This window comes from Cetorhinus maximus, chromosome 24, assembly GCF_964194155.1.
Source record: "Cetorhinus maximus chromosome 24, sCetMax3.hap1.1, whole genome shotgun sequence".
NCBI lineage: Eukaryota > Metazoa > Chordata > Chondrichthyes > Lamniformes > Cetorhinidae > Cetorhinus > Cetorhinus maximus.
This window is the reverse complement of record NC_135902.1, coordinates 717959-744701: the sequence shown is the minus strand read 5'-3', so window position 1 is coordinate 744701 and position 26743 is coordinate 717959. Positions and strand designations below refer to the sequence as shown.

The 26743-nt window shown below is 43.4% G+C and overlaps 1 protein-coding gene across 3 annotated transcripts in view; it reads left to right on the top strand.

The window, feature by feature from the left end:
* tmem260 (transmembrane protein 260) overlaps positions 1–26743 on the top strand; it is a 45842-nt gene that overhangs the window by 8641 nt on the left and 10458 nt on the right. For 2 of the 3 annotated variants that reach the window (XM_078570630.1, XM_078570629.1), the window contains exons 4-12: positions 1398–1575; positions 4803–4916; positions 5475–5654; positions 7259–7299; positions 7871–7957; positions 8886–9000; positions 11733–11905; positions 18930–19101; positions 19935–20083. In XM_078570630.1, the coding sequence (XP_078426756.1) occupies positions 1398–1575; positions 4803–4916; positions 5475–5654; positions 7259–7299; positions 7871–7957; positions 8886–9000; positions 11733–11905; positions 18930–19101; positions 19935–20083 (1209 nt within the window). The remainder of the gene's footprint in view (positions 1–1397; positions 1576–4802; positions 4917–5474; positions 5655–7258; positions 7300–7870; positions 7958–8885; positions 9001–11732; positions 11906–18929; positions 19102–19934; positions 20084–26743) is intronic. The other variant, XM_078570631.1, reaches the window with a different exon arrangement.

The window sequence follows — 26743 nt, the reverse complement described above, 5'->3', positions numbered from 1 at the left end:
CAATAAATGCTGGCCCAGCCAGGAAGCCCACATCCCATGAATGAATTTAAAAAATGGTTCAGTTGCGAAGGGAAGAAGTTTGTAGGGCAACGGGAAGGGAGAGGGAATGGAACTTGCTGAATTGCTTTTGCAGAACTAGTATGGTCTTGACGACCCGAATGGTAGCCTCCTGCGCTATAACCATTCAGTGGTTCTCTTCTATGATTCTAGTTCATCCCATCTATTTTGGTCAATTTTTGCCTCATCCCTCCAAAGTCCATCATAGCTAAGTTTAAAATTTTGACTTGTGACTCTCCAACTCCCTCAAACTGAATATTGAATTCTATCATATTTTGCTCATTATTAACAAGGTGTCCCCTTTCCATGGGATTGTTCGCTTGTTCGGACTCCTCACTACTCATCACTAAATCTACTTTGGCCTGTTCTCTTGCTGGGACTGAGTAAGCATCAGCCTTTGTTCCCCATCTGAATCTAGTTAGACATTCAGTCAGACTCCCCACTCTGGATCTATTATCCAGTGACCTTTGCTGGAAAATTTGGACAGAGGCTCAGAGAGTGGTGCAATCTAGGATTATATCCTGCAAGAGCTTTCCCTTCAAGGGAAGGTTAGAAAATCGGGCTCAGTGTTTATTGAGCTACACAAGGGGAGACATTTACAGTAGTAGTAATAATAATAATAATAACAACAACACCTGGAAAAACTCAGCAGGTCTGGCAGCATCTGTGGAGAGGAACACAGTTAACATCAGCATGACTCTTCAACAGAACTAAGGAAAAATAGAAAAGGGGTGAAATGTAAGCTGGTTTAAGTGGGGTAGGGGGAGCTGGTGGGACAAGAAGAGCTGGATAGAGGGCCTTTTATCTTAGAGACATTTGCAGTGTCTGAATTAGACAAGAACAGGACCCATCTTCCTGTGTCCCTCTAACAAGTATGCTCACCAACTTGCTTTTTTTAGGTAAAGATCTAACTGTTACTTAGGGTGTTGTCAGGCACTGAGCATTTCAATGCCCCACTCTCCTTCAACACCCATCCCCCATCTCCCCCAACCCCATCAGGAATGGATTGATTATTAATGATTAGATTCTGTAATCAAACTGGCCCATTATCCACAGGGTTGGAGGGTGTGGTCAGTGTTAGGGTGGTTGTGTGTTCGATTTGTGAAATTGGGTCATTTCAACTCTCACTGCTGGGTGATCAATGGGTGCTAGCTATTCCCAGCCGATTTTCTTTCTGCTGACTATGATCGATTTCTGTTAAGGCAGGGTCATGGAAAATTTAGCAAAGGAGGATTAATGGAGTTGAACTACCAATCAGCCATGATTTATTAGAATGATGAGACAGGCTTACTCATGTTCCTATGTTTATATGTCTGAAGGCCCATTCCTGTGTGTTTCAGGTTGTCAGACTCGTACTCCGGAGGGATTCTCGCTGCTGGCCTCTTTTCTTTTTCCCGCCTGGCATGGCAGTGGTCTGTTGCAGCCGAGGTTTTCACCTTGAACAATTTCTTTGTGAGTCTCCTCATGGTCCTAACGGTTCGATTCAGCACTGCACCAACAGCTGGGGAAAGGTCAAAGGTAAAATCTGAATGGACTCCTCCCTCAGCAACAACAGACGGAGATGGGGATTGGCCAAGACAAGCTATTCCCACTCATGGAAGGATCGAGAACAAATTAAAGTAATTTGTAAAAGAGGCAAATGCGTTATGAGGAAAAACCTTTGCACGCAGGTTTAGGTCTGAAATGCACTGCCTGAGAGTGCGGTGAAGGCAGGTTCACCTTGAAGCATTCAAAAGGGTATTAGATCGTTATTTGAAGAGGAAGAATGTGCAGGGTTGTGGGGAGAAGGCAGGAGAATGGCACAAAGGTAATTGCTTGTTCAGAGAGCCAGTGCAAACATGATGGGCTGAATGGCCTCTTTGTGCACTAACAATTCTGTGATCCCATTCCAGGCCTGGCTTCACATCACAGACACTAAAGTTTAATTTACTGTGAAGCCTCTCGGTATGTGAGGGAGTAGCTGCAGTCCAGCAATGGGCTCAATGACACAAAAGTTGTATTAGTTTATTTAATCTTTGGCAAAAATTGAAATAAGTATCATACAGAAATATCATAATCTGGTCCTTATTCCATATATCATTGTTCAATAATGGATAGTCTTAATGAGATTGATCAAACAAAGCAAGATAAATCTCAGCATTAAAAACAACAGATGATAGATTGCAAACCTATTGATCACTAGAGGTAGAAGGATCGCAGATCCATTGCTCAATAGGAGGACGATCGCAGACCATTACACACAAGCCTCGCATTGATTTGGACAGTTTCCAAAGTCTGTTGATCTGCAGCAGTGAACCTCTTCATTGTCTGGATGTCTGAGAGCTGTTTATCTCTCTGCCCCGTTGACTACACAACTCCAATCCAGAGAAGAACAGGATGCTGGTCTGCCAGGTATCAGCAGTAGCCTCCCAGCATGAGCTAGGCCTGAAATATTTCTCTCAGTTTGGGGGTAAGGATTAAAAGAGTGCATAAGGCAGACTTGAAGAAGCACTTTACACCGAAAGTTATCAGCCTACAACTTGTGTTGTGTGTGTTATGTGAGCAAAGAAGGATTGTGTATCTGTGGGCCTGGCAGGTCACTGAGCCCCCTGTAGACTTGGCATGTCACCCTGAGTACCCGCCAGCCTCCCAATCCCCTCTCTGGTCAGAAACCATCATTAGTTCAGTGAAAGCCTTTTTGATGATGCCCACGGTATTGCCCTGATGAGCAGTGATGTCCATCTGGATACTGTGAATGACTCTTTACCCTCAAGGAAACTCTGCCATCTAGTGAATGCTGTTTATGGCCTGTTTGATGCATCCTTTCCACATGAATGTGATGATGTTGCCCCTTGCATTCCTGATACAAGTGAATCCTGCAGGTTCCCTTTTGTGACAAATGTCGCTTGCAGAGGTTTGGAAGAATTCAGTAACTTGAAAGCCTATTGCTGTAATATTTTTCACTGCTACAGAAGGATCTAACACCCCTCCAGTTGTTTTCTGTGGGCCATCTTCTAGCAGATAAGACAAATGTATGCAGCTGAAGTGGAGGTAGTGAAGATAGCTCTCCCGACATGTCCTGGAAAGTGTGGGAAGTATATATGTATTGATTAAGCCAGATCCTGAGAGAATAACGTGTCATTGTAGCTGCATTTGTTGGCTCCTCGCAAATTCCTCCATCATCTGGGCAGCTTGTTTGTAACTACACCCCTTTTCCTCCCCAAATGGAATCTCCATCACCTCTGTGTGAGGACCAATGTCAAATGCAGCAATAAGCAGAAATAACCATCAACAACAAACTTGTATTAATAATGTGACTTTAACATACAATTAACTACAATTCCTTGGGCATGTACTTAGGAGAGAGAAACTAGAACATCTGGTAGTGACTTGAAAAATTGAGGCCACCAGAACAAGAGGGAGGCAAAGGAGGAAATACGCTGAGAGTTTGAGAAACAGAACAGGTACAAAGACCAGGAAAGTTGGAGAGCCATGATCACTGGCATTGCAAAACATGGTACTTGAAAAAGAAAAAGAATGTAATAAAACACCCCAAGGCGCTTCACAGAACCATTATAAAACAAAGTATGACAACCAGTCACATAAGGAAATATTGGGTCAGATGACCAAAGGCTTGGCCAAAGAGGTAAGGAGCCTCTTAAAAAAGGAAAATGAGGTTGTAGGGCATAGGGAGGGAATTCCAGAGCTTGACACCTCGGCAACTGAGGGCACGACCAGCAGTGGTGGAGCGTTTAAAATCAGGGATGAACATAAAACCAGAATTAGGTAAGCATAGATATCTCAGAAGGTTGTCGGCTGAAGCAGATTATAGATAGAATGGGGGAGGTGACGATGTAGTGGTATTGTCGCTGGACTAGTAATCCAGAGACCCAGGGGTTTTCCCCAGGTAATGCTCTGGGGAAAAAAAAATCTGGAATTAAAAGTCTAACGATGACCATGAAACCATTGTCAATTGTCATAAAAACCCATCTGATTCACTCATGTCCTTTAGGGAAGGAAATCTGCCATCCTTACCTGGTCTGGTCTACATGTGACTCCAGACCCACAGCAATGTGGTTGCCTCTTAAATGCCCTCTGAACAAGGGCAATAAATGTTGGCCTAGCCAGCGATGCCCACATCCCATGATTGAATAAGAAGATAGGGAGGGATGAGGCCATGGAAGGACTTGAAAAAAAAAAAGAGAATTTTTAAAATCGACATTGCTTGATCGGGAGCTGATCTAGGTCAGCAAGCACAGGTGATAGGTGAATGGGTTTTGGATGACCTCGAGAAAAATGAGGACCCAGCAAAACCAACTACTGTGTTATTTAAATTGTAACCAAGACCAATTGTTACCAGACACAACCAGCAAAATAACCAAAGCCTGCCTTCTACGTTTGAGGCCTACATTTACATGGGCCAAGCCAGTTCTGTCTATAGGGCTCAGCCTGATGTTTACAACACAATGTGGGGCTCTCTCTAATGGAATTTAAATATTACAATTGGGTTGTTTCACTGGAAGCCCTGCTTCATTATTGATAAGAAAATCAGGTCGCCTGCAAATGTGCCCGATTCCTCCTACCTATGCCCGGCCCCTAAGAGTCCCCTGGCACACGGCAGTGTTTTGGGTTGGGTCTCAAGGCTAGACACCAGACAGGAGATTGTCTGCCTGCTTCCTGTTAATATCTCTAGCTCACTAGATATTAGCTAGATACCTCTAGCTAATATGTCTGCATTCATTCTGATAGTGTTCTTTTATTTGTAGCTTTCTCTATTGGGTGCATTCTGCTGTGGCCTGAGTCTCTGTAACCAGCACACCATTATTCTCTATGTGATGTATATCGTGCCCTGGGTGTTGTTTAAACTACATAGAGAGAAGGTAAAATATCACCCATGTTTTAATTTCTAATGTTCACCAATTGTAGTTCATTCTCACTCTGTCTCTCTGACTGTTACTTGGTATCTGTCTTTGCTTCTGTCTCTTCCTTCCTCATTTTCATCTCACTCTTTCCTCTCCTGTTCCCTACACACAATTTTCTCTTCTATTTCTTTCCTCCACACTCTTTCCTCCTCTTGCCCTCCTTTAATTTTCATCTCTCTCCTTTTCCACTTCTCTTTAACTGCTCCTGCTCTCTCCACTTCTCGCTCGCGCTCTCTCTCTCTCTCTCACACACCTTCCCCTACACACTCCTCTTTCTAATCTCTTTCCTGCTATCTATCCCCCACTCTTTCACTCTCTTTTCTCCTCTCTAACCTTTCTCCCACTTTCTTTCTCTCTTTCCTCCACCCTTTCCCTTATGCTTTTATTTCTCTGTCTGTCTATCTAGGCTGTGTAGGTATCTCTCTCCCATGTATGCTCTGTGACTCTATTTCTGTGCTAACTCCACTATGGAATCACTTATGTACCATTCTGATTTGTTGTGCCCTGTGTGTCCAGGAGTTGCCTGTGAGAGCTGTGCTGAGGTTAGGCCTATGTTTTGGAGCTGGTCTGCTGCCTTATCTCTACCTGCCCATCTCATCCTATCTCAATCGTGCACGCTGGAGCTGGGGAGACCAGACCACCTTGAGAGGCTTCATCACTCACCTGCTACGGGAGGAGTATGGCACGTTCAATCTGGTAAAGTCTGACACCTTGTCAGTTTTCACACTGTACTTTAGGAATTGGGGTAAATAAAAACAGAAAATGCTGGAAAAACTCAGAAGATCTGGCAGCATCTGTGGAGAGAGAAACAGAGTTTACGTTTCGAGCCCATATGATCCTAGCTCTGAAGAAGAGTCACACGGACTCGAAACGTTAACTCTGTTTCTCTCTCCACAGATGCTGCCAAACCTCCTGAGTTTTTCCACCACTTGTTTTTATTTCAGCCTTGCTGATGCCTTGTGCCGTTGCTAGGGTAATGGCACCCACTGGGGAGCAGGGGATTGCACAGGGTTAAGGCATTCGACAAGGTCCCACATGGCAGACTGGTCAGAAAAGTAAAAGCCCATGGGGTACAGGGGAATGTGGCAAGTTGGATCTAAAATTGACTCAGTGACAGGAAACAAAGGGTAATGGTTGATGGATGTTTTTGCAAATGGAAAACAGTTTCCAGTGGCATTCCACAGGGCTCAGTGTTGATTCTCTTGCTGTTTATTGTATATATAGAGATATATATATTAATGATTTAGACTTAAATGTGGATGGCAAGATTAGGAATTTTGCAGATGACACAAAAATTGGCCGTGTAGTTGATAGTGAAAAGGATAGCTGTTGTCTCCAGAATAATTGAGTGGTTGAGTGGGCAGAAAAGCGGCAGATGGAATTCAATCCAGAGAAGTGTGAGGTAATGCATTTGTGAAGGACAGACAAAGCTAGGGATTACCCAATAAATGGGAGGATTTTGGGCGGGTTAGAGGAAGTGAGAGACCTTGGAGTGCAAGTCCACAGGTCCTTGAAGGTGGCAGGACAGGTGGATAAGGTGGTAAAGAAAGCAAATGGAATGCTTTCCTTTATTGGATGAGGTATTGAATACAAAAGCAGGGATATAATGATGGAACTGAATAAAATACTGGTTAAGCTCAGCTGGTATTTTGTGTACAGTTCTGGTCACCACATTGCAGGGAGGACAAGAATGTTGCCAGGGCTTGAAAATTGGTGGAAAGATTGGATAGGCTGGAGTTGTTTTCCTTAGAACTGAGGAGGCTGAGGGGTGACCTGATTGAGCTGTACAGGATTATGAGGGGCCTAGATAGAGTTTCCCCTAGCGCAGAGGTCAATTACCAGGGGGCACAGATTTAAGATGATTGGGTAGAAGGATTAGAGGGGAAGTGAGAAAAAACTTCTTCACCCAGAGGGTGGTGAGCATTTGGAATTCGCTGCCTGGTTTGGTGGTGGAGGCAGAAACCCTCAACTCATTTCAAAGGTGCCTGGATCTGCACCTGAAGTGCTGTAACCTGCTGGTGCTAGAAGCTGGGATTAGAATGGGCAGCTAGATTTTTGTTTTTCCTTTTTCGGCCAGTGCAGACAAGTTGGGCTGATTGGCTGCTTTCTATGCCATAATTTCTCTCTAGTTCTATGGTAACAACACCCACTGGGTTGTGTGGGATTGGGCAGGGTAAACTAGGTAGCTGATCAGTGGACTCTCTGTTCTTGGGGAATCTTTGAAGACAATGTCGTTTTTAATGTTCTTTAATTCAGACAAATTGAAAATGTTTCCTGATGGGACTTTGTTTTTTTTCTAGGCCAAATCAGAGTCGGGTTCAGGACTGCTGCAGGTATGGAGGTGAGTGACAGCTGCAACTGCCCAGTGCCCTCCAAACAAAAGCGCTTGTGTGATTTGCTCAGTTTGTGTCCCCTGTCTCCATGCAGAGCCTAAACTGCACCACGCGTTTTAGGTTATAAATAGTCAAACTTATTCACATTCTTTATTATTACATAGAAGAAAAAATAACTCCAGCAAGATTAACCAATACCATGCTAGGTTGTAATAGGTCTATAAACTAATAGTGCATTTAAAATAATTACAAACACTACAAAGTCAAAAACTGCCCTCCCTCTTGTTTAAACAGAACACACCGGGAGGTGGTATGTTGACCTTTAAATTCAAAGACAAAGATATGTTCTATACTGATAGTGGGTGGCTTGTGTTCTGATAGAGGCTGTATAGGCTGCATTCTACTGATGATTGCCAGAGGATATATTTATGTTAAAGGAGCTGTATGAAATCAGGGAGCTGATTGACAGAGCAGGTTGTGTATTGCTTTACTGTGCATGTTAACCAGGGAGGAAGGGGAAGGAATCTCAATGAGTTAATCTTTTACAGAGCTAATTTCTGGACCTTCTGTTCTTCGCAGTTTTCAGATGGCACAAGTAAAGACTGAACTGTCAACAATCGGGGCAACCCTGGCAGTCGCAGCCATCCTGCTGCAGGGCTTTAAAAGGTATAAACTAGAGCTCCCAACACATGCAGTAAATGCTCTTTCCCCCATTTGGTGGTGTGAGGTAGGGTGGAAATCATTTGGTGTGGGTGACAAATTGATTTTTAAAAAATTTCCAGCCTTCCCACTCACTCCCTATCTCTACCTGGCTTACTGATCCTTTCAATGAAGATTCCGGTAATGTGACCGGTGAGAAGGGGCTGAGTATTGCCAGTTGAGGCATGCAAGACCCCCACCCCCACCACTCTCCACAAATAACTGTAGTAGCGCAGGCCCTGAATTCTCACAAAGCACCAATGATGAAGGCAACATCGCCCACGAGCAGCAACATCGCTATAAAGGGAAAACACAGAGGTCCCTCAGGGTCCCAGAGCTCCTCACTACAAGCCTCCTGGCCTGTCCATACGATTTATATAAGGCTCACTTGTACACCGGGCCACACTGTAAACAACTAGCAAAATAGAGATCGCATTGTGAGCAGTGAATACAGTATATCTAATGAAAGGAGTACATTGTTGTACCTCAAAGGAATATTTTGGGGCCTTGGACAGAGGGAAGGATGAGGTAAAAGGGCAGGTGTTGCATCTCCTGTGCTTCCATGGGAAGGTAAGCAGATGTGGGGACTGACTGAAGAGTGTTTAGGCTGTCACAGAGGGATTGGCCCCTTCACAATGCTGAAAGGGGAGGGGAAGATGTGTTTGGCGGTGGTATCTGAAGAACAGCAGTACAGTACACATGGAAAGTGGCAGGACTGGGTATGATTCCCTTGCCCCATGTGGTCTCCGTGATCTGTAGTGCCTCAGCCACTTTTTCCTCCCCAGTCTGAGAAGTGTTAACTTGACCTGATGATTTGGTTGTGTTGGTGGATTTGTGGTTGTTGCTATTGAAACAGGTGGTTGTGTTAATGGTTCAGATTGGTGTCTATTTGCAGCAACTACCCCCAGCGTTTGGTGTTGTGGCTCTTCACTGTGATGCTCTGCTCCTACTCCTTGTTCTTCTCCTGGAGAGCAAACCTAGATCTCAGCAAACCCCTCTTTGTTGGAGTGGTGAGTGTCCTATGAATTAATTGTTCTGATTTGACAATGTGTGATTAATGTGTGACGAGTTCATGTGTTATACCTTGTATTGATTTACACACTTTAAGTCACAGACATCACTTGCAGTTTTGGTTCTACTGAAATTGATGTATATACTGCCCAATCTGATGAGCAGATGTCTCCAGAAAGTTGCTGGGTTACAGGGTTGTGCATTTTTGCAGATTGGCTTCACCCTCAGAACAGATGCAGCATGGTCCCAATAAACAATCTGATGAACTGGAGAGTGTGACAGACATGCTTGTGGGAATCGGGCAGTGCTGCAGATCAGTCACAGGTCTGTCGATTGAGAGGCATGGATTCCAGCCCAGTCTAAGGGGATGTAAGTCTCTCTGCTGGCTGTGTGAGTTTCCCTGCGAGGGACATGGCAGTGATATATGCTGAAATTGCCTTCAGGTGATTGGAAAGATCAGCATGGATGAGGGAGGCCATCATCCCTCCATAGAATCTGATGATGCTCCCATTACAGAGTCCAACTTCTCAAATGACCAGGGTCTTTGTTTGCACTCCCCATCCCAGATTGGAAGTATTTATTCTGTGTGAAGTAGAGCTTCCTGATGTTGTTGGTTTGTACCTGGGTTCCCCTGTCTTGCACACTTGGTTGAAGTACTATAGTGACTCAGAATGCTGGATATGTTCTTTAGGCTCCCTGCCAATATCATCTTTCAAGGCTGAAAGGTCTATGTTTTTCAAATGTTTCCTCATAACTCAGTCCCCCCTTTTTTTTATTCGCTTATGGGACATGGGTGTTGGTGGCTAGGCCAGCATTTAATGCCCATCCCTAATTGCCCTTGTTCAGAGGGCATTTAAGAGTCAACCACATTGCTGTGGGTCTGGAGTCACATGTAGACCAAGTTCGGACAGCAGATTTCCTTCCCTAAAGGACATTAGTGAACCAAATGGGTTTTTAACAACATGATCAGATTTTTAATTCCAGATTTTTATTGAATTCAAATTTCACCATCTGCCATGGTTGGATTCAAATCTGGGTCCCTAGAGCATTACTCTGGGTCTCTGGAATACTAGCCCAGTGACAATACCACTATATCACTGCCTTCCCCATGATATAGTCCAGAAAGCAAGTTGGTGAAGAAAAGAACTAGAGCCAATCTTTACTTAGTCTTACATTTATTTCAAGTTAAGCATTACAAGCCCTCAACTCTGAACTCAGCAACATTACCATTTCATTAAGTGTCTCTTTATATGTGCTCAAGTGAAACTCCAATTAATGCCCTCCACCCACATATAATTAAACACAATTAATAAAAATTTACCCCCCTGACACTATAAGAGTCAGCCTCCTGATGCTACACTGCATCAGTCCCAGGACTCGGATGTTTACTTTGGTGGCCAGACATGAATATATTATTCGGTGTTGCCTGCCTCAGGAAATATAGGGACTCACACAGATAGATAATACAGCATAGCATTCTGTGGTCCTTTTCGATTGCTGCTATGTAGCAAGTGTTACAGAAGTGTCTTGCTCCTAACACAGTAGGTACTGTACTGATGATTGAAGTTTTTGGGACCAAGTTAAGGACACCGCATCTAACCAGTGCTGTTCGAGCTGGGAGTGAAATACTGGCTCACAGCACTAAATTCTGTTCTCTTCCCTGTGGAATTATCTTGAGGGACTGGATTATGGAAAGCAGCATAATGGCTCCATGCATTGGAGGAAAAGTGAGGAAGAAGTTGGGAATATAAGACCCTATCTGAAAAGTTCTGTGAAGAGACTGTGGCTTTGTGCCATTGTGTCACTGACCTTTAAAAGTGTGCTTGATTATTAAACACTCTTCTGTATTTAACTGCCTGGAAGAAACTGCAACACTGGTCACCTTCTGTACTGTAACCATTCTATGACTTTATTTGAGAGTTCCTGGACAAGGCTCTTTAACATCTACACAAGCTCCAGATACAGCTATTTGCAATGTGTTTAATTAGCAACAACTACAACTTGCATTTATATAATATCTTTAATGAGGAAAAATGTCCCAAGAAAAAATGGGTGCCCAGCCAAAGAGGGAGATGTTAGGAGGGGTGATTAAGAGCTTGGTCACAGAGAGAGATTTTAAGGAGGGGGAGGTGGATGGATTTGGGGAGGGAATTAAGGAGCATGGGACCTAGACAAGACATGTCCACCAGTGGTGGGTTACAGGAAGCACATAGTTGGACAAAAGGTCAGAATCAGAACGATGGAAGTTTAGGATGGGTCTGCAGAGGATTAGAGAGGAAGGTAGGGACCATTGTCACAGTCACATAGGATGCCAGTTGTGACTCTGAGGGTTGGTTCAGTGCCGTGACGGGTGGAAATTTGTTTGGAAGGATTAATATGTGGGATTGCATGGAAGGTGGGCACAGATTTGAGAGGCAACAATATGTTCAAGGAGTTTGGAGAATAAAAGGATGTTGGAGTTGGGGTGGTAGTTTAACAGAACGTAACCTATCACTCCTCACTCTCTTCCCAGAAACTTCTGGGTCTTGACAACATTGCTCTCCATCCCTAGATCCATCACAACTGCGTCCCTGAGCCCAGCTTTTTTGAATCATTACAACTGATCTTTTGCTTTCATCGGGCAACTCCACCAAATTAAACCTGATTTCTGCATTGCGCCAACACTGTTGATTGGTAACAAAGATTGAGATATCATTTACTTTCATTTCTATTGTTCATTTTATTTCTGCAGGTTGAAAGGTTCTGGCTACAGAGTAATTTGGTGGTTTGTGTTCTGGCAGGCTGTGGTCTAGTTTCCGTCTGCTCCATATTACGGAGAATAATGGGCAATAATGCACTGTGGCACTGGGCAGAGTGGCTCTCTGCCATCATCCTTATTACCTTCCAAATCCATCAGAACTATAGGTAAGGAATAATTTTCAAATCGTCTGCCTATAGATGGTGATAATCAGTGTCAGCTTGGCTCAATAGTAGCATTCTCGCCTCTTGGTCAGAGGTTGTGGGTTCAAGTCCGCTCCAGAGTCCAGAGCACAAAATGCTGAGTGTTGCACTGTTGGAGGCACCGTCTTTCAGTTGGAATGTTAAACTGAGGCCCTGTCTGCCCTTTCATTCCTTTTCAGGAAAATTGTCCTTGCAAAAGATCCTCCAACCACTATTTGAAGAGATACTGCTGGTTTCTGATCCGACATTTATCCCTCAACTAAAGCCATCAGAACTGATTATGTGACTGTTAACTTATTGCTGTTTATAGGATTCTGCTGTGTGCAATTTTCCTGTCCAGGTTTTCACATGAAACCAGTGACGACATTACATTAATTCATTGTGAAGCATTGGAGCATCTGGAAGACCCGAATAGCGTGACATGAATGCAAGTTTGTTCTTGTTTCTTTAATTTTTTTTATTGAAGAACCAGAACAAAGAGTCAAAGCTCATAGTAAAACACTGAGACGAGACTGGAGATAAGTGAAAGAGAAAATGGGCAAATCAAGCTGAAGTTATGACAGGCTCAAGTTTGGTTTTAAAAGCTTGTAGATTGTTGGAGGAGGTTTAGGCTGAAAGAGACGAGGGAGATCCACCCAGCGAAAGAATTAGTTAGGAGATGTTGTGAGAAGCCTGGAAAGAGTTACAGGGAGGAGGGGATAATAGGTTGCACCTTACTACTTGTGCTGGGCAAGTACTTGTACCTTGGAAAGAATGTATTTGAGTTCAGGGAGTGATTGGAAGTTGCACCCAATCTCTGGGCCTTGCAGCGATGATTGTGTTCCTGTATTCCATATAAAGTAAACCGGTTATGTTAGTGATAGATTGTCTATTCTCACATTTTTAAAAATACACCCATCTAAAGAGCTGGCTGGATTTGTTCTGCCAGAGACACAGTCACAGTATCACAGTATCTTTACAGTGCAGAAGGAGGCCATTCAGCCCATTGAGTCTGCACTGGCTTTCTGAAAGAGCATTCCACCTAGTCCCACTCCCCTGCCTTATCCCCGTAACCTTGACCATTCTCTCTCTTCAGGTAGCAATCCAATTCCCTTTTGAATACCTTGATCAAACCTGTCTCCACCACCCTCTGGAAGTTTGTTACAGACTCCAACCACCCTTGGGTGAAAAAAATTTTCCTCATATCACATTTACTCCTTTTTCCAATTACTTTGAATCTGAGCCTTCTAGTCCTTGATGTTCTCTTGAATGGGAACAGTTTCTCACTATTTACCCTGTCCATACCCCTCAGGATCTTGAATACCTCTGTCAAGTCCCTTCTCAGCCTTATTTTCTCCAAGGAAAACAGTCCCAACCTCTCCAATCTATCCTCATAGCTACAGTTCTTCATCCTGGGAATCATTCTTGTGAATCTCCTCTGTACTCTCTCCAATGCCTTCACATCCTTCCTCCAGTATGGCACCCAGAACTGGACACAGTACTCCAGATGAGGCCTAACTAGTGTCTTATATAAGTTCAACATGACCTCCTTACTCTTGTTCTCAATGCCTCTATTAATAAAGTGTAAGATATTATGTGCTAAACTAACTCCTCTCTCAACATGCCCTGCCATCTTCAATGACCTATGTACATATACACTGAGGTCGCTCTGTTCCTGTATCTCCTTTAGAAGCTCTCCCTTTGTTTTATACTGTCTCTCCATATTTTTCCTGCCAAAACGAATCACCTCACACTTCTCTGCATTGAACGTCATCTGCCACTTGTCTGCCCAATCCACCAACATGTCTATGTCCTTTTGAAGTTCAAGACTATCCCCATCACAGTTGACAGCATTTCCAATCTTCAAATCATCTGCAAATTTTGAAATCATGCCCTGCACGCCACAGTCTAGGTCATTAATATTTATTAGGAAGAGCAAGGGTCCCAACATTGACCCCTGGGGAAATCCACTACAAACCTTCCACCAATTTGAAAAAAACAACCATTTATCACTACTGTCTGTTTCCTGCCACTCAGCCAATTTCTTATCCAAGTGCCTACTTTCCCTTTTATCCCATGACGTAGAATTTTGCTTTGTTGTGTGTTGTGGTCTGTTATGCGGCACTGTATCACTGTACCTTTTGAAAATCCACATATGCCACATCAGCAGCATTTCCTTTATCAACCTTCTAAGTTACCACCTCAAAAGAAGCTCCAGCAAGTTAGTTAAACATGATTTTCCCTTGATGAATCCAAGGTGGCTTTCCTTAATTTCCTGCACTAGTCGAAGTGGTTATTGATTTTATCCCAAACTATAGTTTCCAGAAGTTTCCCGACCACTGGTGACTGGTCTGTAGTTGCCAGCTTTATCCTTGCATCTGTTTTTGAACAAGGGTAAAACATTCGCAGGTCTTCAGTCCTCTGGCACCTCCCCTGTGTCTAAGGAAGACTGGATGGTTATCACTAGTGCCTCTGCAATTTCCACTCTCACTTCCCTCAGTACCCTTGGATGCATTTCATCCGGTCCTGGTACCTTAACTACTTTCAGTAAAGATAGCCTTTCCAACACCTTCTTCCTCTCAATTTTAAGTTTCCTGAGTGTACCAGTTACTCCCTCTCTCACCTCAGCCTGGATAGTATCTTCTTCCTTTGTAAAGACAGATGCAAAGCACTAGTTCAACACCTCTGCTGTTTCTCCAGTCCCCATATGGAAGTCCCCTTTTTTGTCCCTAATCAGTCCTACTCTTTCTTTTACCACCCTTTTATTATTTACATGCTTATTGAAGACCTTGGGATTCCCTTTTATATTATCTGCCAGTCTCTTTTCATGCTCTCTCCTCGTTTTTTCACTTCCCCTCTGGTCCTTCTATATTCAGTCTGATTCTCCATTGTATTTTCTACCTGACATCTGTCGTACATGCACTTCTTCCTTTTCATCTTTACCCCTATCTCTCTCACCATCCAGGACGCCGTGGATTTATTTGTCCTCCCTTTCCACTTCAGGGGAATATACCCTGACATTAGCTGCAGTACCTTGTTTTTTGAAGGTGGCCTGTTGTTCAGCCACCGTCTTCTCTGCCAACATTTCATTCCAACTCACTTGACTCAGATGCATTCTCATCCCATCAAAGTTGGCTTTCCCCCAATTAATTATCCCTGCTCTAGATTGTTCTCTGTCCTTTTCCATGATTAACCTAAACCTTTTGATACAATGGTCACTGTCCCCTAGAGGCTCTCCCACTGATATTTGATCCACTTGGGCCAACTCATTCCCAGGAACCAGGTCCAAAAGTGCAGGTCCTCTCATTGGATTGGAAACATACTGCTGCAGAAAATTATGTTGAGCACATTCCAGGAATTCTCACCCCTCTTGTCCTTTTGTATTATTCCTATCCCAGTCTGTATTTGGATAATTGAGGTCTTCCATTATGATTACTCTATAACTCTTGCACCTCTCCGTAATTTCTTTGCAAATTTGTTTCTCCACACCCCTTCCACTTGTCGGTGGTCTATATACTACACCAATCAATGTTATCGCACTTTTATCATTTCTTACCTCTAGCCAGAGATGTTCTGTCTTTGACCCCTCTGGAACATCCTCTCTTTCTCTCCAATACTGTAATGCCATCTCTAACCAATATTGCCACTCCCTCCCCATTTTCTTCCTTTTCTGTTTCTCCTAAACACCTTGTACCCAGAAATATATAACGCCCAGTCCTGCCTTTCTTTGAGCCAGGTCTCAGTTATAGCAATGATATCATAATTCCATTTGTCAACCTGTGCCTGCAGTTCACCAATCTTATTAATCACACTCCATGTATTCACATTTGTTTTTTATTCATTCTCGGGATGTGGGCTTCACTGGCTGGGCCAGCATTTATTGCCCATCCCTAGTTGCCCTTGAGAAGGTGGTGGTGAGCTGCCTTCTTGAACCACTGCAGTCCATGTGGTGTAGGTACACCCACAGTGCCGTTAGGGAGGGAGTTCCAAGATTTTGACGCAGCGACAGTGAAGGATCGACGATATATTTCCAAGTCAGGTTTGTGAGTGACTTGGAGGGGAACTTCCAGATGGTGATGTTCCCATATCTCTGCTGCCCTTATCCTTCTAGATGGTAGTGGTCATGAGTTTAGAAGGTGCTGTCAAAGGGGCCTTGGTGAATTCCTGCAGTGCATCTTGTAGATGGTACACACTGCTGCCACTGTGCATCGGTGGTGGAGGGAGTGAATGTTTGTGGATGGGGTGCCAATCAATTGGGCTGCTTTGTCCTGGATGGTGTCAAGCTTCTTGAGTGTTGTTGGAGCTGCACTCATCCAGGCAAGTGAGGAGTATTCCATCACACTCCTGACTTGTGCCTTGTAGATGGTGGACAGGCTTTGGGGAGTCAGGAGGTGAGTTACTCGTCGCACGATTCCTCACCTCTGACCTGCTCTTGTAGCCACAGTATTTATATGGCGAGTCCAGTTCAGTTTCTGGTCAATGGTAACCCCCGGGATGTTGATAGTGGGGGATTCAGTGATGGTAATGCCATTGAACATCGAGAGGCGATGGTTGGATTCTCTCTTGTTGGAGATGGCCATTGCCTGGCACTTGTGTGGCGCGAATGTTACTTGCCACTTGTCAGCCCAAACCTGGATATTGTCCAAGTCTTGCTGCATTTGGACATGGACTGATTCAGTATCTGAGGAGTCGCGAATGGTGCTGAACATTGAACATACGCGCGCATTAGCCTGGATTTAGGCTTTTTTACTTTCCCGCTTATTTTGACCCCCATCTCATGATTTACTGTTGCCTACTCTAATTCTATCAAACTCTTCAAGTATTCTATCTATCTTGAATGCAACTCACTGATATATCCTCATTATCAGTTGATACGTCACTACTTCCCATTGCCAGTTTTTCTCCTCTGCACTCTGAATTTCCCCCAGGTTCCCATCCCCCTGTCAATCTAGTTTAACCCTCCCCAACAACACTAGCAACCCCTCCATGAGGACACTAGTCCCAGTCCTGTTAAGATGTAACCCGTCCTTCTTGTACAGGTCCCACCTACCCCAGAACCAATCCCAATGCATCAGAAATCTACAGCCCTCCCTCTTACTCCATTTCTCCAGCCACGTGTTGAACTGCTCAGTCTTCCTATTCTTATGCTCACTAGCACGTGGCCTTGGTAGTAACCCTGAGATTACTGCTGTTGAGGTCCTGCTTTTTAATTCCCTTCCTAACTCCCTAAAATCTGCTTTCAGGACCTCATCCCTTTTCCTACCTATATCATTGGTCCCAGTTTGGACCATGACCTCTGGCTGTTCACCCTCCCCCAAAAGAATGTCCCGCAGCCGCTCTGACACCTGGCACCAGGGAGGCAACATATCATCCTGGAGTCACATCTACAGCTGCAGAAACGCCTGTCTGCTCCCCGAACTGTGGAATCCCCTACTACTATAGCACTTCCACTCTTCCTCCCCACCCCTGCCCCCCACTCCTGTGCAGCTGAGCCACCAGTGGTGCCATGGGCTTGGCTCTTACTACAGTCCACTGAGGAACCTTCTCGCTCACCAGTATCCAAAATGGAAAAGTGGTTAGAGCGTGAGGTAGTGTCAGGGGATTCCTACACTACCTGCACGTTTCTCTTAGATACTCTGGCGGTCACCCATTCCCTCTCTGCCTGTGTACTTCTTAGCTATGGTGTGACCGCCTCTCTAAATGTGCTATCCACGTAATCCTAAGCCTTGTGGATGCACTACAGTGACTCCAGCTGCCGCTTAAGCTCCGCAACTCAGAGCTCAAATTTCTGCAGCTGATGACACTTCCTGCAGGTCATCGAGGGCGCTTAGTGCCTGCGCGATTCCCACATCGCGCAAGATGCACATTCCGCATGACCGAGCTGCACTGACATACCTTATACTTTATATAAAGCGTTTACTACAGTATTTACTCATTTATTTTAATTATTATCTTAATTTAGTATAATTTCAATGTACACTACAATTTACTGTGTTTATCTCAGTCTCACCTCTTCTTACGCTCTTTTAACTCTCCAGATCCACTCTCCTTAACTCTCCGATTCCGCCATCATAGGGACTTGGGAAATTTATCAGAAACTGGGTATATAACACTGATACCAGACTGCTTAATCTTGAATGTAGGAGCAGGAGATCATGGTAACAGGGTCAGTGCCTCTACTCACTCACTCCACCCCACACCGGCCACTTTACTGACTGTGACTCTTGCTCCCGCCTTTAATCATTGACTTGTAAGGTGGATTTAACCTGTAGCAAGGGGAAAAGTCTCTATACAATGAATAAGAAATAGGTAAATCTCATTGTGAAAACAATATTTTGTTCATTCTTGTATTTCATATAAAATGAATCAGTTTATTACATTAGTTATCTTCGCCTCACTCAATTAATTTAGCTCAGCTTTTGAAGATAGGAGAACAGGTTTGGCAGTGAGTGTGTGTGCGCGGGGCAGTGTGTTGTAATGAATCTCAGGTCAAGTTAACATTTGATTATTTACCATAGAAGTAGTTTTCAGATCACAAGTTGCCAAAGTCTGTTGAAGCTGAAATTTGTAACAGGTCATTCATCGTTACACTCTATGTCCCTCGCTCACTGTTGCACCATGGGCACCCCCTCACCGTCCACACGTGCTCACTGAAGATTGATATGAAACAAGGCTGGGTCTGACTCCAATAGTGGAAATTCTTAGTGCAGTTGTTTTATGAAGAGATGAAGTTTATACAAATTAAAATATATTACCCTGTGACTAAAGTAGATGCTTTGAAGTCATATTGCTGGTAAGTAAACATGAGCTGAGTTAACACAGAGTTCAGTTTATCAACTGTAGACATCTAGTTCTCAAGTCTTGTGTTTTTAGAAAGTTCTTTGTTGCTTTATATTTTAAAGTTGGACATTGAAAATTGAATATAAGGCTTGAGGTGTGGTGTACAGAAAATGTATACTGGATGCTCTATTCTTAAACATGAACTAATTATTTCCAATTATTTATTCAGGATCTGTGACCAAAGTAATAATGATGTTGTGGAGAGGTTTGCCAGAAATCTGTTGGGTAGCATGCCTACTAACGCAACAATCCTGGTTCGAGGAGACCTCCCAGGAAACTCCCTGCGATACCTCCATTACTGTGAGGGACAAAGACCTGACCTCAGTCTAGTGGATCAGGAGGTAACATCGGATTACATAGGACATATGACACAGAAACAGACCATTTGTCCCAAGCAGTCCATGACAGTGTTTATGCTTCACTCAAGCCTCCGCCCATCTTTTCTAATCTAAATCTATCAGCATATACCTCTATTCCCTTTTCCCTCATATGCTTATTTAGCTTCCACTTAATTCATCCATACTATAATATAATATAACAGAGCCACAACCTATTGTGAGACAGGATCGAAGGGGGTGGGCAAAGGGATTGGAGGGGCTGAGGGGATGAGCAGCTTGATCTAGATCAGTCCTCCCAAACCAGTGGAGAAAACTGGATGACACATTCCGAACCTTCAAAATTTCTGATGACATTTTAAAGTCTCTTCAGAAAGTTATTGTAAATTTAAATATCATCAGATCATTTTCAGATTCAACTTTTTAACATCTGAGTTATCTAAGACCCAGGCAGATGCCTCAATGTTCTTAATCAGTGCTATACTGCTCCCTCTGTGTCTTTGGGTAGGATGATCACAGTCAGCAATGGGGAAGGAGGGTGGGGAGAGCCAGGGTCATGGGAGGAGGAGTGGAGAGAGCCGGAATGTCTCTGAACTCAGTCCTCCGAGGGTGATTTGCTTTTGTTGGGTGCATGTTTGATGTGGATCAGAGTCTGTGCTCATTATATCATATCAAATATACTGGGGAGCTGAATGATGAGAGAGAGCAGTGTTTGTCTTCCTTAGAACAAGGAGATCAAAGGCAGTGAATGTTCTTTTCTGATTTTATATAATTAAAAGCTGTTTCACAACTAGAGGGATCTCAGTAAAGGATGTAACCCAATGTCACTTCCCCTGCAGATGATGACATATGATTGGTATTTACCAAAACTGGCCAAGCACCTACCACATGTCCACTTCCCAGGCCATCGCTGGAATCCCATCAGCCAAGAGGATCCTGCTGGGACTGTGACATTCAACCTGCATCATTTACTCAGCGCAAACAGAGAGTGAGTTTCTGTATGATAACCCCAGTTACTTAGTGCGAACAGAGGGAGTTTCTGTGATCTCGTTGCAGGACATAAAGTGACTGTGTGCTGCATAGAATTCAAGCACCTAACTGAACTGGTTTATTCTGGTTTTGGTTTATATACATACATATACAAAAGGCCACAGGAGGGTAATATTACACTCCTCCCTCCTTAATGAAAAAGTTACATAATGTTCAAGTTCCATTAAACGTACATACATTTCTTGTTTTTCATTCATTTACAAATCAAACTTAACCACTGGTTTCCTAATCCTAAGAAGATACCTTCTTTCTTGACCCAAACTTTTAGAAGTTGGTGAAGGACCTTGAGCCATCTTGGCCTGAGCCTGCAGAAAGAGATGCTTTCTGCAACAAAGACTGATTTTTTTGACCTTGACCTTCAATTGAATTTTCCACTTCCTCAGACATGTTCGTCTGCAACTTACTTGTCTCTGAACTGGTTTCAGGCACAACTTGTGTTGCGGTAACTGCTGATCCTCTACTTGTAACCCAACTATCCAATTCATCAGACTCATTTGATTCTTTCCAACTTCTTCCTTTTTGTGGACCTCTGAAGGTAAAACATGATCCATACATACAAACCTAACCTTTCCATTACCAAACACCTTGAGCAAATATGTGTGAGGACCACATATTTTCATGACTCTTTCTGGAAGCCACTTCAACCACTGATGATGATGATCTTTCACCTTAACCTTCTGGTTCAACTTCAGACTTCTTTCTCTCACTCTACCCAGAATCACAGAATTATTACAGTACAGAAGGCCAATCAGCCCATTGTGTCTGCACCGGCTCTCCCGAATGAGCAATTCACCTAGTGCCTTTCTCCCACCTTCTCCCTATAACCCTGTGCTTTCTTCCTCTTCAGATAACAGTCTATTTCCCTTTTGAATGCCTTGATTGAACCTGCCTCCATCAGACTTTTGGGCAGTGCATTCTAGACCTTCATCATTCCCTGTGTGAAAAAGATTTTCTCCTATCACTTTTGCTTCTTTTGCAAATTACTTTAAATCCGTTCCCACTCATTCTTGATCCTTTCACAAGTGGGAACAGTTTCTCTCTCTATCTACTCTATCCAGACCCCTCATGGTATACATGCTCAACATAACCTCCTTGCTCTTGTACTCTAAGCCCCTATTAATAAAGCCAAGGATACAGTATCTTTTATTAACTGTGCTCTCAACCTGCCTGCCACCTTCAATGACTAATGCACATATACACCCAGGTCCCTCTGTTCCTGCACCCCCTTATGGAGTTGTAACTTTTATTTTATATTGCCTCCCCATGTTCTTCGTACCAAAGTGAATCACCTGACATTTCTCAGCACTGAACTTCACCTGCCAGCTGTCTGCCCATTCCACCAATGACTCTACATCTTGATTATTTCTCTTCTACTGACTGTGCTAAATGTGGCTTCAGCAATGAAACCTTGTTCTAGGCTGTCTTCGAAAAAACAATTCAGCTGGCATCCTGCTGGGGGCAGTGTGTTACAATAAATAAACAAAACATTGGCCAGTTTGTGAGCCAATGACGACTGACATTTCTTCCAATTTGTATCTAGCATTTGCTTTACAAGGGCACGCTTAAAAATTTGTACTGCGCACTCTGCTGTTCCATTTGAAGCAGGATAACACAGTGGAATTCTGGTATGTTGTACCCTGTTCATTCTCATGAAATTTGTAAACTCTTCTGAACAAACTGAGGTCGGTTCTTGGACACAATTTCCTCTAGGAACCCAAAGGAACAAACTACACAAAATATCAAGAGTTTTTCTAGTTGTTGGTTGATTGATCAGAAATCCTTCAACCCACTTTGAATGGCGATCTATCGCAATGAATAGCTGTTGCCCTTCAAATTCTGCAAAATCTATGTGCAGCCTCTGCCACACTAGCTGGTCATTTCCATGGTTGCAAAGGTCCGATGGTGGCTCCTTTTCTACTGCTTGACATAGTCTACACTGTTTCACTGTGTCTTCTATGCCCTTATCTAGCCCTGGCCACCAAGATAGTTTCTCGCTAGACTCTTTGTCAAGTTCACCTCTAAGTTTTGATCATGTAAATCACATAGCAACTGCAATCTGTACCTTTCAGGAATTACAACTCTGGCTCCCCATTTAATACAACCTTAATCAACTGACAGTTCATTTTTATGCATTAAAAAAATGGCCTGATTTCTAAATCCAGTATCTGCGTTGGTCACCCATTTGCGATATAGTCGTATATCCATTCCAATACAGAGTCCCTACAAGTTGTTCTACCAATGTCATCTGCTGTAACTGGCAAATCACTTACATGTGGGGAAAGAGGAAAAAAAATACATCTTCCCTGTAGGGGATGGTAATCTAGATATCCCATCAGCATTACGATGATCTTCCAATTGTCTGTACTTAATATCGTACTTAGAAGCCGACAAAATCAAAGCCCATCTCTGCATTCGGGCTGTAGCTAATGTGATCAGTTTCGATTGTGAAAACACAAATAATTATAAAATCATCTTACTCCAAGAATCAAAAACAATGCTTCATGTTCTATCTGAGCATAACGTTGCTTACTGGCACTGAGGGCCCATGAGGCAAATGCAGTCAGTTTCTCCTCGCCATTAGCCAACACGAGAGATCACAGCACCTGCTCCATATAGAGAGACATCAGATGCTAACTTAATCTTTTTGGGCACATTGCAATATACAAGCAAAGTACCATCTACCAGTTGACTTTTATACGAACTGAATAATTTGTCATATTCCTTTGTCCAATTCCACACAACACCCTCCCTCAGGAGTTCATTTAATGGACGCAGCAACGTTGCCAAACTTGATGTGAGTTTACCGTAATAATTCACTAGACCCAAAAATGATCTGAGCCTAGAGATATTTTGAGGGTGTGACACATTTCTTAGTGCTTGAAGTTTACTCTTGGTAGGATGTAACCCCTCTTTGTCTATGCTGTGACCCAAATACTCTACATTAGAGTCTTGAAACATTTCACTTTTATGTGCCTTTGCCTGAACTCTATGCTTTTCCAAATGTTGGAGCACCTTTTTCAGCCTGTCATCATGGAATTCCTGTTTGGAGCTGAAAGAAATATGTCATCCAAATAGCACACTACTCCCTGTATTCCTTGCAAAATTTGGTTCATCACCCCTTGGAAAATTCCAGGGGCTGCAACCTATGAAACTGAAATAGTCGCTTTTGTATATTAATAGTCAAATATGACTTAGACTTATCTCATAGATGTTTACAGCACAGGAAGAGGCCAATCAGCCTATCATGTCCGTTGACACTCAACAAAGATCTAATCCCATTTTCAGGCGCTTGGCCCATAGCCCTGGAGGCTATGGAAGTGCAAGTGAATATCTAAATAATACTTAAACGTTATGAGAGTTTCTGACTCAACCACCCTTTCAGGCAGAGAGTTCCAGACTCCCACCACCCTCTGAGTGAAAAGATTTCTCCTCCACTCCCCTCTTATCCTTCTACGTCCTACCTTAAATCTATGCCCCCTGGTTATTGACCCATCCACTAATGGAAAAAGTGCCTTCCTATCCACCCTATCTATGCCCCTCATAATCTTATACACCTCTATCAGGTCCTCTCTCAACCTTCGCTTCTCTAAGGAAAACAACCCCAGCCTATCCAATCTTTTCTCATAGCTCAGACCCTCCAGCCCAGGCAGCTTCCTGATAAATCTCCTCTGCACCCTCTCCAGTGCAATCACATCCTTCCTATAATGCGGTGACCAGAACTGCATGCAGTATTCATCGTCTAACTCAAATTGCAGATAGGCATTTATCAGATCTAACTTTGAAAAAAATCTGGTCTCTTAACATCACAATGATGGGCAATTTTGCACATTGTTCTTTGTATGTGACCTGAACTGGTGCACTTCCAATTATGGGAATTTTCTTTTTCATAACTTCGTAACTCTATTTGCAATTTCTCCAGCTGATGTTGACTCAATAGAACCATAGAACACTACAGCACAGAAAACAGGCCATTCGGTCCTTCTAGTCTGTGCCGAAATATTATTCCGCTAGTCCCATTGACCTGCATCTAGTCCATAACCCTCAACTTCTCACAGTATGGCTATTCAGGAATCACGCTAACTCATGCATCTGTGTCGACCTCCATGCTCCATCCAATGCAACTTGGAATAAGATGGCCTGTGAATTTCCATTGGACATCCTTGTGCTTCCGATTACCTGAATCTCGACTGACCACCCATTGACCTGCTCCTCTTTGACAGCTGCGTGCAGTGACTGCCGTTTTCTCCATTTACATTCTTTTGACATGCCTTGGCAAAATAATCTTTCTTCTTGAACTGTAGCACTCTGGGCATTTAACTGTCCATTTGTGAAGGCAATGTTGGCCTAAACACCACTACAAGACTTTGTCATACCTCTGCTACTAACTGCTGTCATTAAAGTCTACTGCTAACTCAGCTGCAGCTTATTTACTTCAGACGACTGGCGGTTGTTAACTCTGACTTCTCCGAGTCATGCTCCACCATGTCCGGGGATAATGCTGTCTGACAAGCTTTGTCGAAAGTTAACTTTGACAACGTCAGCAACTTAATGCGAATGTGTTCACTTTTTAAACTACACACAAATATGTCCCGCAATGCTCCCTCTTGAAATACTTCAAAATTATAATGAATGGACAGTCACAATAAATTCTCCAATGTCCTCATTGGGCAACTGATTCCTTGCTCAAAACCAATAGCTTTCAGCAATCTCCATCGGCTTGGGATTGAAGTGCTGCTCAAGTTTAACGGGGTTAGATGGGAATGTGGAAATCGAAACACAAGAAGATCAGCCATGATCCTATTGAATGGCGGAGCAGGCTTGAGGGGCTGAATGGTCGGCTCCTATTCCTATTTCTTATATTCTAAAATGTCCAACAGTGGCGTGTCTTTTGACTTATCAGAGGCAAACAAATTCTTGAGTGTTTCAAACATTCCTGGATCTGCTTCAGTCAGAAACATTACCCTTTTCCTTTCCTCCACTGCCTGATTAACAGCTGGATTATCGTGATCATTGAGGATTTAATTAGCAGTGAAAAACAACTCTAGCCGCTCTGTATACATACCAAAAGATTCACGGTCACGGCTGTACTCTCCCAATCACCCAGTAATACCTGTTGATACAGTCATCTTTTAAGGTCAGTCCACCCACGTGTACAATTTTCTCTAAGACTGGATTTGCATGCCTATTTCTCAACAAAAGAGAAAATATAAGTTCTTCTGCTAGTTTGCTGGAAGCTTCTCCAACCCAAATTTGTTTGGCTAGAGAATCGGTAATTCTATCCTCATCACCAGACTGATATCTTTGCGGGATGAAAAGAGATAGTGTGCCACATGGAATTCAGGTACCCAACTGAACTGGTTTATTCCAGTTTTGGTTATATACATGCATACACAAATGGCCACAAGAGGGTGCTATTACACCTTCTATAATAACCTCAGTTACTCGGTGAGTTCCAGCAGTTCAGGCAGCCTATTTATACCTGAAGATACCTCTTGGTATCTGACCAGACCCTGTCTCAAACTGGGATTGTATGAAACTCATTTCTCTGGTGATTGGGTGAGAATAGAATTTGCTTGATGACATCAGGTGATCTGGTTAATAAATTAGTCCCAGAGGTGAGATGGCTCTGTGCACATGGTCCAACACAGGCTCTTTCTGGTATTAAACACAGACATTGGGTAACAATACACCTGCCTTTCACTCCTGAGACCCAAGTAGAAATTCAGTTCAGATTGAGATAGGAACTTGCTGGTGGAGATGGTTTGCAGTCAGTCATAATGCAGGCACAAATAAGGATAAGCTTACAGCACAAAAAAGTCACTTCACAACTGATCAATAACTTGGCAATATAACTCCTGCAAGGACAGCCATAAACGCACGATGATCAAATTGGGGCCATTCAGACTCTTATACCCACCAACTAACCCCCTTCTTTGGCAGTGTTTGATGGGACAGTGTAGAGGGAGTTTTATTCTGTATCTAAGCTGTAATATTCCTACCCTAGGAGTGTTTTATAGGACTGTAAAGAGGAAGCTTTACTCTGCATCTAACCCTGTGCTGTACCCGTTATTAGGAGTATTTACATACGAATTAGCAACAGGAGTAGGCCACTTGGCCCCTCCAGCCTGCTTCGCCATTCAATAAGACCATGGCTGGTCTGATTGTAACCTCCACTCCACATTCCCGCCTACTCCCAATAACCTTTCACCCCCTTGCTTATCAAGAATCTGCCTTGCTCTGCCTTAAAATATTCAAAGACTCTGCTTCCATCGCCTTTTGAGGAAGAGAGTTCCAAAGACTCCCGTTCCTCTGAGAGAAAAAATTTCTCCTCATCTCTGTCTTAAATTATTTTTAAACTGTGACCCCCCCAGTTCTAGATTCTCCCACAAGAGGAAACATCCTCTCCACATCCCTCCTGTCAAGACCCCTCAGGATCTTAAAGATTTCAACCAAGTGCCCTCTTACTCTTCTGAGCTCCAGTGGATACAAGCCTAACCTGTCCAATCTTTCCTCATAAAACCCGCCCTTGCCTGGTATTAGACTAGTAAACCTTCTTTGCACTGCTTCTAACGCATTTACATCCTTCCTTAAATAAGGA